The sequence below is a fragment of the Rhamphochromis sp. 'chilingali' genome (assembly GCF_963969265.1).
Source record: "Rhamphochromis sp. 'chilingali' genome assembly, chromosome: 3".
Lineage (NCBI taxonomy): Eukaryota > Metazoa > Chordata > Actinopteri > Cichliformes > Cichlidae > Rhamphochromis > Rhamphochromis sp. 'chilingali'.
Window position 1 is genome coordinate 18,796,621 of NC_137931.1, and position 15,236 is coordinate 18,811,856.

The 15,236-nt window shown below is 41.9% G+C and overlaps 1 protein-coding gene across 4 annotated transcripts in view; it reads right to left on the minus strand.

Annotated features, from left to right (window-relative positions):
- Window positions 1–1,438: 1,438 nt before the first annotated feature.
- LOC308394181 (sodium/potassium-transporting ATPase subunit alpha-1-like) overlaps window positions 1,439–15,236 on the minus strand; it is a 62,818-nt gene continuing 49,020 nt past the window's right edge. For all 4 annotated transcript variants that reach the window (XM_080878376.1, XM_080878377.1, XM_080878378.1 and 1 more), the window contains 20 exons: window positions 13,819–13,920; window positions 13,581–13,682; window positions 12,229–12,342; window positions 11,803–11,937; window positions 11,434–11,551; window positions 10,421–10,689; window positions 10,020–10,328; window positions 9,297–9,431; window positions 8,193–8,385; window positions 7,929–8,104; window positions 7,714–7,850; window positions 6,874–7,024; window positions 6,621–6,789; window positions 6,378–6,532; window positions 6,152–6,275; window positions 4,636–4,781; window positions 4,376–4,506; window positions 4,121–4,222; window positions 3,080–3,171; window positions 1,439–1,610 (listed from right to left, as the gene is read on the minus strand). In XM_080878376.1, coding sequence (XP_080734502.1) covers window positions 1,582–1,610; window positions 3,080–3,171; window positions 4,121–4,222; window positions 4,376–4,506; window positions 4,636–4,781; window positions 6,152–6,275; window positions 6,378–6,532; window positions 6,621–6,789; window positions 6,874–7,024; window positions 7,714–7,850; window positions 7,929–8,104; window positions 8,193–8,385; window positions 9,297–9,431; window positions 10,020–10,328; window positions 10,421–10,689; window positions 11,434–11,551; window positions 11,803–11,937; window positions 12,229–12,342; window positions 13,581–13,682; window positions 13,819–13,920 — 2,889 coding nt within the window. In that variant the 3' untranslated portion in view covers window positions 1,439–1,581. The remainder of the gene's footprint in view (window positions 1,611–3,079; window positions 3,172–4,120; window positions 4,223–4,375; window positions 4,507–4,635; window positions 4,782–6,151; window positions 6,276–6,377; window positions 6,533–6,620; window positions 6,790–6,873; window positions 7,025–7,713; window positions 7,851–7,928; window positions 8,105–8,192; window positions 8,386–9,296; window positions 9,432–10,019; window positions 10,329–10,420; window positions 10,690–11,433; window positions 11,552–11,802; window positions 11,938–12,228; window positions 12,343–13,580; window positions 13,683–13,818; window positions 13,921–15,236) is intronic.

Here is a 15,236-nt window from a genome sequence, read left to right on the forward strand (position 1 = left end):
AAATACACCTTTATACCTGGAGGAATAAGAGGAGGGGCTTGCTGGGTGGGGGAAGGGAGCTAAAACTGGACAGGTAGCTTAGTTGGGGGAAGTTTACTTGCATTGGGAGGAGGCGTGCCTGAGAAAGGGTGGGCTAAATCTTACTCAACTTCTCATTTTTGTTCCCACTGTAGCCGGTCTTCTCCTTCCCTCTCCCTTCCAACTGTCCTAAAACCGTTTTTTGGCTTCTGTTTTTGATTAATTTCATCTGCAGTGTTATTCGTGCGAGGGCATTGTCTCAGGTTGTGTGTGCTTACCTCACACAGTGAAAGGCAAGATAGTGAGAGACACAGAGATAAAGCAACAGCTCCAAAGGTCAAAGTACAGCTTTGAAGGTGACTGATTGCCCAAAGCGTGAATAACAAAGACTGAAAGTAAAGTACCAAAAAAAGAAAAAAAAGTGAGAAGCTGACTAAAACTGACTGACTTCTATCTTGCGAGGGCGCGGGAGATAGAGGGAGAACAAAACTGCTACTCAAAACTACGATAGCATGTGGAATGCATAGGGAGTAAACCACTGAGCCTGAAGCTCAAAACAACGCCCCCCCTCCCCCTCTGAAAAAGAATCTAATTTGAAAGTGTTTTGAGATTAAAATTTTTAGCTATCTCTTGCAAACTTGGCCAAAGTTGAATGGAAAAGTGTATTTTAATTGGTGCGGTCGATACACTTAACAGGATCCAAAAGGTTTGCAGCTGCCACTGGAATCCCCACCTCAGCATTCCTGAGGTTAGCAAAGTCTAAAGTAAAGCCATAAAGTTTTAACTGACAAGGTTTCAATGAATGATTAAGCAACATAATGTGCCTGCAATACTCCGTGCCCTTGAACAGAGCGACCACTGACTGCTGACTTCTTAACTGAATGACAGTCCCTGTGAAGCAAATGGACTGCCCAAAAGTTTTCAGCACTAGCGCTCAAAGAGCCACAGTGGAACTGAAGGACACCCGTGACCCCCAATGTCCCTTATGGAACCGACACGTGCCGTTAACGCAACTGAAACTTTAGCTGTGAGGATTAAGGGCTGTCCTTGATGGCTGACTGGTGGGGGTTGTTGGATGTGTTTGTAGTAAACTTACGGCTGTTTGTAGTCACTCAACTATTGCAGGGTGGGGGGTTAGCAACGGAGTGGGAGGGAGCTTGCAAAACACTAGGGGGCGTGGGGGCGGGTGGGGGACACATGGAAAATCTCAGAAATGAACATAAGGGCTTGTAATGAATGATTAGGCAACATGGTGGCCAAGAAATACTCTGTGCCCTTGAGCAGACAAAGTGATCTCTTGACTTGTTGTCAGACTGTTAGAAGTAACAGAAAACAGGCTAAAATGACCCTAAATGATGAGATAATCCCACGTTTACCAACAAGGAAAGCCTGGACAAAATTAACCACTATGCAAGCAGCGTCAGTGCACAGTATTTATGTTTTATTGAAAGCCCCACACATACATCAATATAATCTGACTATGACTTGTGGTGTTAGTGGTCTAACATCTCAAACATAGGTGTAGCATATGAAACACTCCTGTGTCCCATGCATGGCGCTGGCTCAGTAGTATGTCTCTAGCTCCACCCAACCTAGAAACCAAAGGAGACGTAATTAGGAACATCGCACATCTCGCCTCACATGCACCAGGGTTGACAAACTGATGCGTTGAAAAAACAAAAGCCATGGTTTCAACAAGCTTGCACTCAATCCTTTAAGTTTGCTGGCAGCAATCAAAAGAAAAGAGACTCGACTTGTGGAAGGGGGGGCGGGGCTTTGAAGATATATGTTGCTGAACTTTGGCCGAATGCCACCATGGCTTTGGTGGCAATGCTATTAGAAGATGTATCCTACGGGCGGGAGAGGCTGTGTCATTTTGGTCTCACAGATGCTGATGAGATGACATCATCAGTGAGGCCATAAATAATCAGCCTGGGATGAAATGACTAAAAGGATCACAAGACACTGAAATGACCCTGTAGCTCAAAAGCTATGAGTGGAGTTTCATGTAAATGTAATTGAGTAAAACTGTCCTAACATGTCTCATGTGTTAGTCTAAAGGTTAACTAGTCGGACATCCTAAAAAAATCCAAGTATTTCTGGTGGAAAGGCCAGCAACATAGTGTATTAGGTGGTGATTGTATGGGATTTGGCATATAGTAAATAATAATAAATTAAAAAGAGTAAATTAAATGAAATAAAAATCTGGAAAATGAAACACACATATTTTAATGCACTGTTGTCCCATTTATCCACCCGTGTGCATTGGGGTGAACGGCCACTTTTAGAAACATCAGCTTCACAGATGTGTGCCTTGCTTAAATATAATGTAACTATTACCTGTTATTAATTCCACCAACTTTGTTCTGGTCAGAGTATCATAATAAAAATCCTTAAAAATCCTTGATGTGGGCAGTTTAATGCAGGAACAATTCCTATCAACTGTATGACTGTGCAGGAGAAAGAGTACATCTACTGATCACGGAGGGGCTTTTAACTGCAGCAACTTGAGAGGACGTAAACATAAATGGGTCCCACCCCCTTCCACCCAACCAACAGCTGAGCTTTAATGCCAGCCAGCTGATGGGCTCCTTTGTTTCAGTGGATGTGGTTCAGTACTATGAAAATAGTTCCCACATGAAACTGTGCAAAACAAGGTTTGTAGAGTTTTTGAGCAACCAGGCCCTGATTACAGGAAGGATACATCGGTGCCACTGGCACTACAAGGAGAATGTTATTTAGTTTCATGACATTTAAGAGAATGGAGACATTTCCACAGCCTATACTGTATCACCAAATCTGGGCACTACAGGCCCAAGTTAGATTTTGCAGTGAACTATTCCTTTAAGTAGCAGGCTTGTCAAAGCACTTGATCATTTCTCTTTAAATTTGGATGTACAATAGATTTTAACGCAAAACAGCACATTTTGTGCTTCTGATTTCTCATTTGGGTAAAAAGGAGTTGCACGCTACTTCATTCAGATTAAAATGCAGAGACAAAACGGGGGTCCTGGGTGCCTCAGATAGTGAAAAAATGTAACAGAGTTAGTGAAGCTCTTACCTCCTGGGTTTCGTCTGAGGATATATCTTCTGACTTCATCATAAAGGAAGATGACGAGGGAGTAAGGGAAGGCACAGAACCACCACAATGGCCTAAAGGTATGGATGGACAGTCAGGATGAGTTACATGGCAAAAAAAGCAAAACAAAACACAAGCACACTCGTCTTTTTTCTTTCAGGTTCAATAAAGGCACATGAAAAGCTTTTGGAGTGAGCATTAGGCTGCAGAGAACCGGCTATTAGAATGAATTCAGAAGCTGTTAAAGCAAAACGAGGCAGAGAAATCTGAGGACTCTGGGTCGAGGACATATCCTGCTGATGCGTTCATCTCTTTGAGACTGCTCTCTGGCGACTCTAACGAGGTTACTGAAAGACCACTAATGCAAAGCCCTGAAAACCAGCCCACAAAACTCTGGGATCTGTTTGTTATGTTTTTGTGCTTATTTCAGTGTCCTAGATCTAGTGCAGCTGTCTACATCTGAATATATCCACAGGTAAACAAAGAAATTAAAAAAATAAAAGAGCGTAAAATAATCAGAAATAGGGACAACAACACAGAATAAGAAACTGGGATTATTTAAACACCAGAAGACACCCAAAGAAACAGGGGAGTGGGTAAGTTAGGGAAGTAGCATGCGAACTTTTCAGCTAATGAGCCTAAAGTGTCTTCAATGCTTTCTATTGTTCTCTTTTGGGCAAAGAAACTCCTTAGTAATAGCAGCTCTTGTGCTTCGCTCTGCCTCTGAAGAGGAAATTACCAGTGACACTAGATAATAGCCGTCTTATTTTCAACAAGAAGGTAAAGCAAGATGACACCACTGAATTAAACACAACAAGATCAACACTTTACCAGGGGATTGTCTTGTGTTCATGAATGTCATTGCATGAATAAAGGTGACAAAGAAGACGGCCACAAGAATAACATTGGAAGAGCAAAAGTGTGCTTTATGAATAATTATTGAATTCTAAGGGTGTTTTCCTGAATTTGTGGTATTACTAGATTAAAAAGAAGAGCACAAGCTTGTCTGTGTGCTTGACTCACTTCATAGGGTACATTCTTAGGGCAACATCCATGCCCGGGCAGTATGACAGAAAGGCAGCCAGTGCAGTCTCCTCAACGAGCCCAAAGATAAGGATGCGGTTCCTGCAGGGAAAAAAAGTCAGAATCACCAAAACACTGGTGAATATTCTTAGATGTTCTAAAATCAAGCATCACAACATCATTAAACTTTAAAGGTGCTCTTAGTTTTGATGTAAGTCCCGCCCTGAGATCTCTTGTGTCTCCACATATACGTACGTCATTCCTTGCTTCAAAATGGAGTTCCTCCTGGTCTTACAGATGATTAGATCAGCCCACTGGACGATTACAATGCTTGTGAAGAAAGCTGTGTGGCAGGTGAACTCTACAATCTTTCTGCGCTCATATGTCTAGTGCACAAAAAACAAAATGATAAGCTTAGAAAGCCTTTTCAAGCACTGAAACTCAAGTGAACAACACAATAAAGCTGAATAATTCTCCTAGTTCAGAGTACATGTAGTAAAATTACTGTGACTGACCCATTCCTGTCCATAACTGTCTTCCAGGTCATTTAGATATTTGTCATCCCACAGCACTCTCAGTCCTATCAGGTCCATGGGGAGGAAACCGTTTTCAGCCAGGATGACAAAATATGTGAAGAAGCCAGCTGTGGCCTGCATCATACCTAACAGGAGAAAAACAACAGGGAACTTCAGGAAATGCAGATTGTATTGATTTTTCTTTTTACATTCTGTACGGTGCTTGAAAGTCCCCGACTACTTTTGATCACAAGGTGACTGCACAGGTCAGCTGATAGGAGGCAACCTTTCTGAAACCAGTAGTTCAGTCTTACTTGGGCTGACTGATGTCACTCTCAGTGGGATTGCTGAAGGTTTGCAAATAACTGCAGCAAGAGATATGTATTTGTAGTGGGGCGTGGTCTGCAATGCCTCTCCAGGTGAGATGGATGAACCTGCGTGGCAACTGCAATCACGCTTCGCCAGCTTAAAAGTCTGTGACTGTTTAATCTTGTAGTTGTTGTTGTTGTGGATGTGTGTGGTTGACAGCTGCAGAAATGCAGCCCATTGTGAGTGTACAGCAACTGTGTGTGTGAAAAGTGGTTGAATAAAGATGCTGAAAAGTGTAAGAATGTCGTTGGGTCTGCTGTGGTTATTTTACAGTGATGCCGAAACCAAGGAGTGGAGTGGCATGGCAGACCCAGGACCGGGCCAGCCAGGGAAGGCGCTGGCCGGAATAGTGATCAAACTCACAGCCACACAACAAGAGCAGGCGGTGTTGTCATGCTTCTGGCGGGAAGAGCTGCAGGACAAGACTGAGCAGCATGTGGAGGTGATTAAGGCATGGCAGCTCGGATCTGGACCTGGCTGCCACTGCCGCCAGAGTGAAGGAGGTAGGGACTGTTCTGGCGTCCGTGCCGACCCCCAGGGCGTGACCATCTAGGCTGCACCCATCCCCACTCCTAGGGTGGGAGCGTCGATGCCTGGCAGGGGCCTGCAGCCATCAGCCATTCGAGGGGGTGACCGTGGCTCAGGGGGTTGGGAAGTTCATCCGGTTCGATCCCTGGGCTCTCTGTCCTGGTCGTTGTGTCCTTGGGCAAGACACTACCGCCTACTGGTGTTGGCCAGAGGGGCCGATGGCGCGATATGGCAGCCTCGCTTCTGCCAGTCTGCCCCAGGGCAGCTGTGGCTACGACCGTAGCTTGCCTTCACCAGTGTGTGAATGTGAGAGTGAATGAATAGTGGTATTGTAAAGCGCTTTGGGTGCCTTGATAAGTGCTATATAAATCCAATCCATTATTATTATTAATTCCCATCTATCAATAGCTCGCCCTTCATAATTGCAGACATTTTAGATAGACCATTCAAATGCAACTGATGTATATAAATAATGCACAACTTGGCAGAAGAGTTAGAATTAACTTTTTGAGGGTTTTTGGAAAATTATATGTCATATTGAAGGTGCAGAATTCTTAAATACTGCCACAAAAATATGGATACAGTATAGTTAAAGCTGAATAAATAAATGATGCCTTACCAATCTGTCCATAGGATATACTGATGAGCCTTTCATTCACTAGCTTGTCTGTTTTGGGGTTTCTGGGCTGTCTCTTCATGATGTCGCTCTCAGCTTTCTCATAAGCCAGGGAGATGGCAGGGACCTGCAAAACCACAAGTGAATAAATATACACATGAACTTTCCACCCATATTTGAGTTCAGTTGAATCTCTCTATAGAACAGGATGAAGAGCCAAACAGCTCACCATGTCAGTTCCCAGATCAATACAGAGGATGGTGACGGTTCCCAGGGGCAGAGGGATGTTGGCGATGATGAAGAGGAGGAAGGGTGAGATCTCGGGGATGTTACTGGTCAGAGTGTAGGCGATGGACTTCTTCAAGTTGTCAAAGATCAGACGGCCTGAACAAAGTAATTTAGTAGATTCAGTGATGTTTTGTATTTTGTATTTCCAGATTTCTGCAGGTGTAGGTCTTGATATAGATCTTACCTTCTTCCACTCCAGTGACAATGGAGGCAAAGTTATCGTCCAGCAGGATCATGTCAGCAGCCTGTTTGGAGACATCAGATCCAGCGATGCCCATGGCAACACCGATGTCAGCTTTCTTCAGAGCTGGAGAGTCGTTCACACCATCACCTGTCACGGCCACAATGGCTCCCTGGACAAGGAAGAACATGTTTTTACAAGTTCCAAACAAAACATTTGTCAAACTGTGTCTGTGAGAATCCCCCCCGATGCTCACCTGTCTCTGGCATCCTTCCACAATGATCAGTTTCTGTTGAGGGGAGGTCCTGGCAAATACAATTTCAGTGTGGTGCTTCAGCAAATCATCAAGGTGTTCTGGGGTCATGTCTTTAAGTTCACCACCATGGACAACACAGGCCTTAGCATCCCTGAAGAAATTACAAACACATTAGTATAACAGTAGGGTATCATCAGGAGATTACATCAGGACATTTCAAAAAGTAAATTATGTGAACTTTGGTACTGTCAGCAAAAAAGTGTTCAATAACACTGTCACCTAATAAAATAATCAATCCTCAGTGCAGACAGTGAATCCCAACCTTTTGTTTTTAGCATTTAGTTAATCCAACAGAATGTTATGTCATATTTTGTAAACAGAGGTTTTATATGAGTTTAAAAGAGCCTAACAATCCTAACCCTGCAAAAGCACTAAGAAGGATAGTAATTTTAGTGTGCTTTAACGTGAACACACAAACACACACACACACACACACACACACACACACACACACACACACACACACACACACACACACACACACACACACACACACACACACACACACACACACACAATAACTTGTTGATGAATAAAAAGCAAAGCCACCAGCTAAGCATCACACCAAGATTTAATAGATGTAAATTAATGGTAAAAGCCTCTTTGGCTGTGTAGCAGTCAGGACCTCTGAAAGACAGAGTTAATTTAATTTAGCAGTTTTTGCAATTTCAAGCAAACTTTAAAGCTGTATCATTAAAGAGAGAAACATTTTGAACAGTTCTCACTTGTGGTCAAGAAACTGTCAAAGCTACTTCAATAAATCTTTGAAAGAGAACTAACCTAGGGTTGACCTCTGAAACTGGAATATTTAAGCGGGCGGCAATGTCTTCAACAGTCTCATTGCCTTCTGAGATGATACCCACACCTTTAGCAATAGCCTTGGCTGTAATTGGATGGTCACCTGTGACCATGATGACCTGAGAAAGAAGAGAAAAAAATGGAGTACTTTGTGCAAACAAAAAACAAACATCTGGTCATCCAAAAAGTTATCATACCTTGATTCCAGCACTCCTGCATTTACCAACAGCATCAGGCACAGCAGCACGAGGAGGGTCAATCATGGCCATGAGTCCGACGAAGCACAGGTTCTCAGTGGGGAAGTTCACTTCATCAGTATCAAAAGCAAATCCCTCTGGGAACTGGTCATCAGGCAGGTGACAGTGGCAGAAACCTGAATAAGATACAAAGAAAATACTTGAAAGATTCCCCTTTGCTAGCTAAAATTGAAATATACAGATAGCGAAGGAGGCTAGCTGTACCCAGTACTCTCTCTCCAAGACCTCCCAACTCAACATAGGCGTTATTGAAAGAGTCTTTCATCTCATCATCCAGAGCCTGCTCTTTGCCCTGAAGTAAAATGGAGGAACAGCGGTCCAAAATCCTCTCTGGAGCTCCTTTCATCACCAGCAGATGCTTGGTTTCCCCAGGAGTGGTGTTCTTATGGATGGAGAGCTGTGGGACAGCAGAGAGACTGGATTTAAATGCAGGTTTAAGTGATTTACGTGAAGCAAAATTAAAAGAGCTTTACTCTAAACCGTTTGACAAGACTTTTTACTAGATTAATCAAAAACATTTAATAGATTCAGGTAAGGCAAGTTTTATTGATAAAAATGCTGTTGTTAAAATTAGACTGAAATAAAATATATGTAAAATATAGACATGGCTTAGGGCCCTGAAAAGTAAGTTCATGCAATGTACTCTCACCAGCAGGGGCGACTCCCCTGGTTGAAACAAGTAGTATGATTGCAGAAGTGTAAAAGGATATTACAGTCATTTTGTTCTGATTTATAACTTCAGTAAATACTAGGGCTGTCAGCATTAATCGCTTTGCAATGACGTTAACGGCAAAACTGCATTAACGTGGCGCTAACACGTTAATCGAGCTACCCACACTAACGCGTTGACGCCGTCCAGCCCCACACAAAGGGTGATCCACATTAACCCGTTAACGGAGATAAGCCGCGTTAATGTGGTTTTGGCATTAACGTCATTTTAATGCGATTAACACTGACAGCCCTAGCCCGAGTAAATACTCAATAGTTTATCATCCAAATCTCTAGTTTAAGTGTTATTTAATTCAATGTGATATTTCTTTTGTAAATCAAGCCCTCATTTATAGTGAAATAGATAATAAAGTGCAAAGGGTAACTAGCCTGAGACTGACAGCTTAGCACTATATTAGTGTGCAGCATCCCCCCAGATCAAATCAAGTTTAAGGAAATCAAGATTGGGATTGCCTTAATTCTAAAGTTAAGACTTTGAAACAAGGCTTTCTGCAACTTTATAGTATGTGTTTTGTCTATAGATGTGCTTTTTTTGATCTAAACATTTAAGGGCTTTATCACACTGTGTGGATGGTATACCTGGTATTTGTTTGTGGAATTGAAGGGGATCTCAGCAATTTTGGAGTATTTTTCTCTCATTTCGTTAACAGATCCACAGCACAGCTCAATACACTTTAGCAAGGCAGCTTCTGAGGCATCACCAGCCACATGTCTCTGTGGATTTAAGCAAAAAACAGGGTTAGTAAAATAGGTTTATCATCACATTCCATGCCTTCTTTATAACAACATTTTGTAAATGAGAATTGATGTGTACACAACTGTATTTAGGTAATCTGTTGCTGAATTACATCAAAAATATGGCAATCACATGGTTGTGGATGTAATTTACTAAATTGGATAGATGATTATGGAGACCATGACTTAGACGAAGACTATTATACATCTGTATATTTAAAACAGACTTTAATTATCTTGAGTGGTTTCATAAAGATTTGTAGTGCTTTTTGGCTGCATTTGTATCTGGTTGAATCCCAAAAGTTCCAAGCCAAGCGATAATACTTCAGGACTTCCCACATAGTCACTGATTCCCAGTATTCATTGGGTATACTATCAAACTCAGGAAAGAGGGGTAATAAGCATTGTCTTTGTGTACAACCAAGGGTATGAGAACTTGTTACATGGAAAACAAATGTTTCTGATTTGTTCCTTCAGATGGATTATTTGGATGGGAAATTATTTGGAGTCTTTGTTGATGTTCACGATGGATGAACTAGAGCAGTTTTACAGATGAAAATTTCTCACCTTCAGAATGGGAACGTTGCTCTGGTCAGCCAGGAAAACGGCACGGTTGCAGAGTCCAGCGATTCTGGACAGATTAGCCCAGGTGGCAGAGCTCCTGTCAAAAGAGGTACCACTCTGGTTCTCAGTGGTGTCAGCCTCATGGATCTGGTTGTCAAACCACATGTGGGCCACAGTCATTCTGTTCTGGGTCAGGGTGCCGGTCTTGTCAGAACAGATGGTGGAGGTGGACCCCAGAGTCTCGACAGCTTCCAAGTTCTTCACCAGGCAGTTCTTCTTGGCCATACGCTTAGCAGTCAGAGTCAGACACACCTACAGACAATTTAGGTTTTAAGAACCACAGTCTTTTTGTATCAATAAATATAAGGTATTTAAAAGGAATGCCATTAGACACCAAAACTCACAGTGACAGTAGCCAAAAGACCTTCTGGCACGTTGGCGACAATGATACCAATAAGGAAGATGACAGCCTCCAGCCAGTTATATCCAAGGATGAGAGAAAGGATGAAGAAAGTTACTCCCAGGAAAACGGCCACTCCAGTGATGATGTGGATGAAATGCTCGATCTCAATGGCAATGGGAGTTTTTCCGCCCTCTAGACTGGAAGCCAGGGTGGCGATGCGGCCCATGACGGTATTATCACCAGTGTTGATGACGATTCCTCTGGCTGTGCCTGAAAAGAGAAGACAGACTGATTCCACTGACTTTTCATTTGGCTTTTGTTAGGTTTTGTATTGTTGATTGTCATTTATGCTTAGAAATATTTAACCATATATGCTTAGAGGTGTATAATCAATTGTGTAGTGATAGGATGTGTGATCTTTAACAGGCTGCAAAGGGTTGGTGTGTATTCCACACTGGAATGCACACCTACATCCTGGGAGCATGAGAAGAGGTCGTACCTTGTTTTATTGTTTTATGGTAGGATAAACGTGGCTGTATCTGTTTTAGGCTAAGTGCCTTTTGTTTAGATGAACTGTTGGACTTCCAGACCAGCAGGTTTAGGGAAGTCATTTATGGGGTCACACTCTGACCCCCCCCCCCCCCCCCCCCCCCCACACACACACACACACACACACAGAGTATTCTTTGTTCACATGTATACCTATGTAAGATGTTATATGTTAATGACCCTATGCATATTCATGTAACCACAATAAAAGGAGTGCTATGGGGAACCTGGCTGAGAGTCTGATGGAGGTCAAGTGGTGGGACGACACTTGGCTCCAGGCAGGTCTCCCTCATGCATGAGTAACAAGAAGAACTTTGCCTACTTCGTGTCTTGCTTGCTGTGTAATTATATTGTCTTCAACGTTCCAGCGAATAGGTTCAAGCTACAAACCTATCAGCTTTTACTTGAGATCATTAAGCTTATGTTTTCTCTAATTAGACAGTAAATCAATTTTTGTGTCTGTACCTTCAACACAGTTGGTGGAGAAGAAAGTAATGTTCCTGGTTTCCAGTGGGTTTTCATGGGAGAATTCTGGAGATCGAGTCTGAGGCTCTGATTCACCAGTCAGGGAGGAGTTGTCCACCTGAGGAATGAAAAAAAAGAAACAAACATGTTAACAGGGTCAGCAATAAGCTGTGATCGCTGACCAGTGGTGATGATCAGGTGATGCACAAGGGTGGAGGACTGAGGTTGATTTTGCCACTTCAAGAATGAAAAATTACTCAAAAACTATAACACATAAAATAAGATTTATATAAATAAAACCATAGCTGTCAAACCCCCACTCTAGAAAAATGTATGGTGTAATTAACACAAGTATTTGAGTTAAAGAACCTTGCAGCCGTGAGCAGAGACAACTCTGAGATCAGCAGGAATTCGATCTCCTCCTTTCACCTCCACTAAATCTCCGAGCACTACATCCTCAGCATTGATGCTCTTCTTCTCGCCATCACGGATAACCAGGGCTTGCTATAAAAATCAAAGATATTTTAGGAATTTTTAGGGAACACATCAAGCATACCTAGATATGTCAAAAGACACATGAATATGTATTTTCTTTCTTTTCCCATCAACAAAAAGTCAGATGAGTGATGGTAAAAATGCATCATCATTGTTGTAATACTGATGAAGAAACACTACTCCTTAGAGTTGTGCAACTAGTACTGTTGGGTGTTACCGCCGGGAGGCTACCAAGCAAAATGATACAAAAACAGTGTGTATAAATGAACTGTTACATTAGCTTTTCTTTTTGTGTCTCACCTGTGGGACCAAGTTCTTGAAGGACTCCATGATCTTGGAGCTCTTGGCCTCTTGGTAGTAGGAGAAGCAACCGGTGATGATGACGACAGCAGAAAGCACAATACCTAGGTACAACTACATTAACAGAGAAGGCGCAGTTAGGTCATCTTTTGTGTTATACATTATTTATTTAACATCAGAGTTGGGGAGTAACGGAATACATGAACCGGCGTTACGTATTTACAATACAAAATATGAGTAACTGTATTCCGTTATAGTTACAGTTAAAAAAAGTGGTATTCAGAATACAGTTACTTTGTTAACATAAATGGATTACACGGTGGTCTTTTTCTGTTTCATATGCTAGTCTATGCCCTCTTTATTTTTGGTAATTCCACGCCGGTGGAAACCCAAACAAAACATGCATTAAGAGGCTCTAATGCCTGTGTCTCAATCTTGCAGCCCATGTCACCCCTACTTGCGGCCCGCATAATAGCATAAAGAAATATTTTTTAAATTATTTAAAAAATTATTTAATATGAAGGCAACAGGCAGAGTGTTACAGACATAGCTCTAAAGAATGTAGCCTCATGGGCAGTGTAGTCTGTGCTGCAGGGAGAATGGACTGCCATACCTGTTATGTGTCTGTGAGCGCGAGGAGGGAGAAAAAGAAGAGTGGAAAAGTATGAGTTGTCACCGACCAGAAACGGGAGTTGGAAGCATGTAACTATAATAATAACCACTGCAGCAAAAAAAGAGTACCTGACTAGCCCAGTTGTAAATTTTCTATTAAGACTCGACTGTACACCGTGTTCGTGTTTTCCTCCAAAACAATAAGTTCCGTTGGAGCAGCCTTTCAACGCCTCTCTCTGTCTCTCGCTAGCAAAGCTGACCGGAACAACAAAGTAAAGCTAATTTTTGGCTATGAGCCAGTCACAGAGCCCAATGTATTAGCCAGAGGTCCCTTTACTACGATTTGGAGCCGCGGACCTGTTTTATATAAGCACGGAATAGTTTTCAATACGAGACCGCTGCAAAAAGTGAAGCCTTACATAATGTCCACCCTACTGTTACTCATTTTATGTTAAGATTCAAAAATCTAGTTGATATTGGTATTGGTATGGCGGGTAACCAAGTAATAGTCATAAATCACAGAGCAATACTACATTCATGTAGTTGTAAAAAGCATGATAATATATTAAGTAATCCAAAGTATTCAGAATACGTTATTCTCACTGAGTAACGTAACAGAATATGTTACAAAATACATTTTGGGGCATGTATTCTGTAATCTGTAGTGGAATACATTTTTAAAAGTGACCTTATCAACACTGTTTAACATACAACAATCTAGTTGAAGATGTTATTTTTACGTTATCATTTGCAGGTTCATCTTCTGAGGCAGCCTGGATACCATAAGCCAAGAAGCAGAGGATGGCACCAATCCACAGCAGCATGGAGAAACCACCAAACAGCTGGAAACAAGAGGAAATAACAATCAGGCTTTGCTGGTTGTACTGGTTTACAGTGACACAGACTTAATTTGCATTTCTACTATTTGGATATTCCACCACAGGTCCGGTTTGCAAGGGGAGGATGTTTGACTCTTACCTGTTTGCAGAACTTGACCCATTCAGGTGTTGTAGGAGGAGGTGTGAGGGCGTTGGGGCCATCTCGGGCCAGGATCTCTTTTGCTCTGGAGGAGGAGAGACCCTAAAAAGAACGATAAAGGTAAGAGGAAAGGTTAAGCTGTGTAAGATAAGATAAGATAAGATAGAACTTTATTAATCCCTCGGGTGGGTTCCTCTGGGAAATTCGACTTCCAAAAAAAGCACAGCAACGACCGAAGTTACAGTTACAGAACTGTTATATATATACACACACACACACACACACACACACACACACACACACACACACACACACACACACACACACACACATATAAATACAGAGACAAATATAAATAAAATATACAAAGGGGATAAATAGAATAAATAGGAATAAAAAATAAAAATACAAGTGAATTGCACATTTCAAGTATTGAGTCTATTGCACTGTTGACTATTTACAAAAAGTATTGCACAAGGTATTGTACAGTGAGGTGAAGAGGCACTACAGCTTAGTTGTTCCCCCCTCCTTTGTCCTCCTGTTTCCCCTCCCTCTCCCTCCAGAGAGGAGTTAAACAGTTTGATGGCGTGTGGGACAAAGGAGTTTTTAAGTCTGTTAGTTCTTGTCTTGGGGAGAAGCAACCTGTCACTGAACAGACTCTTCTGATTGTTTATGGCCGTGTGCAGAGGATGCCCAGCATTGTTCATAATGTCCAGCAGTTTCTTTAATGTCCTTTTCTCTGCCACTGTCACCAGAGTGTCCAGCTTCATGCCGACCACAGAGCTAGCCTTCCTGATCAGTTTCTCCAGCCTGGATGAGTGTAAAACCTGATATGAAAATGTGTGATTCCAGTTTTTCCCTTGTTCCTAAAAAGTTTTTAATCTTTGCTGACTTAAGGACAAACATAATGAAGAAGAAGAACATTTCAGTTTAATACGTACAGCATTTAAATCCAAAGAAATGGTGAATTAAGGCCTAATGGAAAACCAAGAAGAAAAAACAACCACAAGCCGAAATACCTCAGTAATCTTAAAATTACAGCTTCTTCTCCTTAAGAACAGACAACAAGAGAAATCCATGTTTATGGGAAATCAAGTCTTGTAATTAACAGTGGGCGCGAAGACTACCAAGTGATCAGGTTGTGTCTGTTTCTATGAAATCCTCTGAAGAAATACGGGGAATTTTTTTTACTACTATTTTCTTTGTTGGCAGAGTCAATAAAGCCCGTTTCCCTATATGAGTGAAATTGTTCAGACAGGTCAGATTCCAGGAGATAATCAGCCTCAAGCAATCATTAGGTGGGTCCGTATTGGTGTGTGACAGTGCATTCTGTGTGTTTATCTGTAGCTTGATGAAGATCACATGGAGCTACTATTGAATAGTATCCAAGTCTGCCTTTTGTAGTGTGGTATGTATTG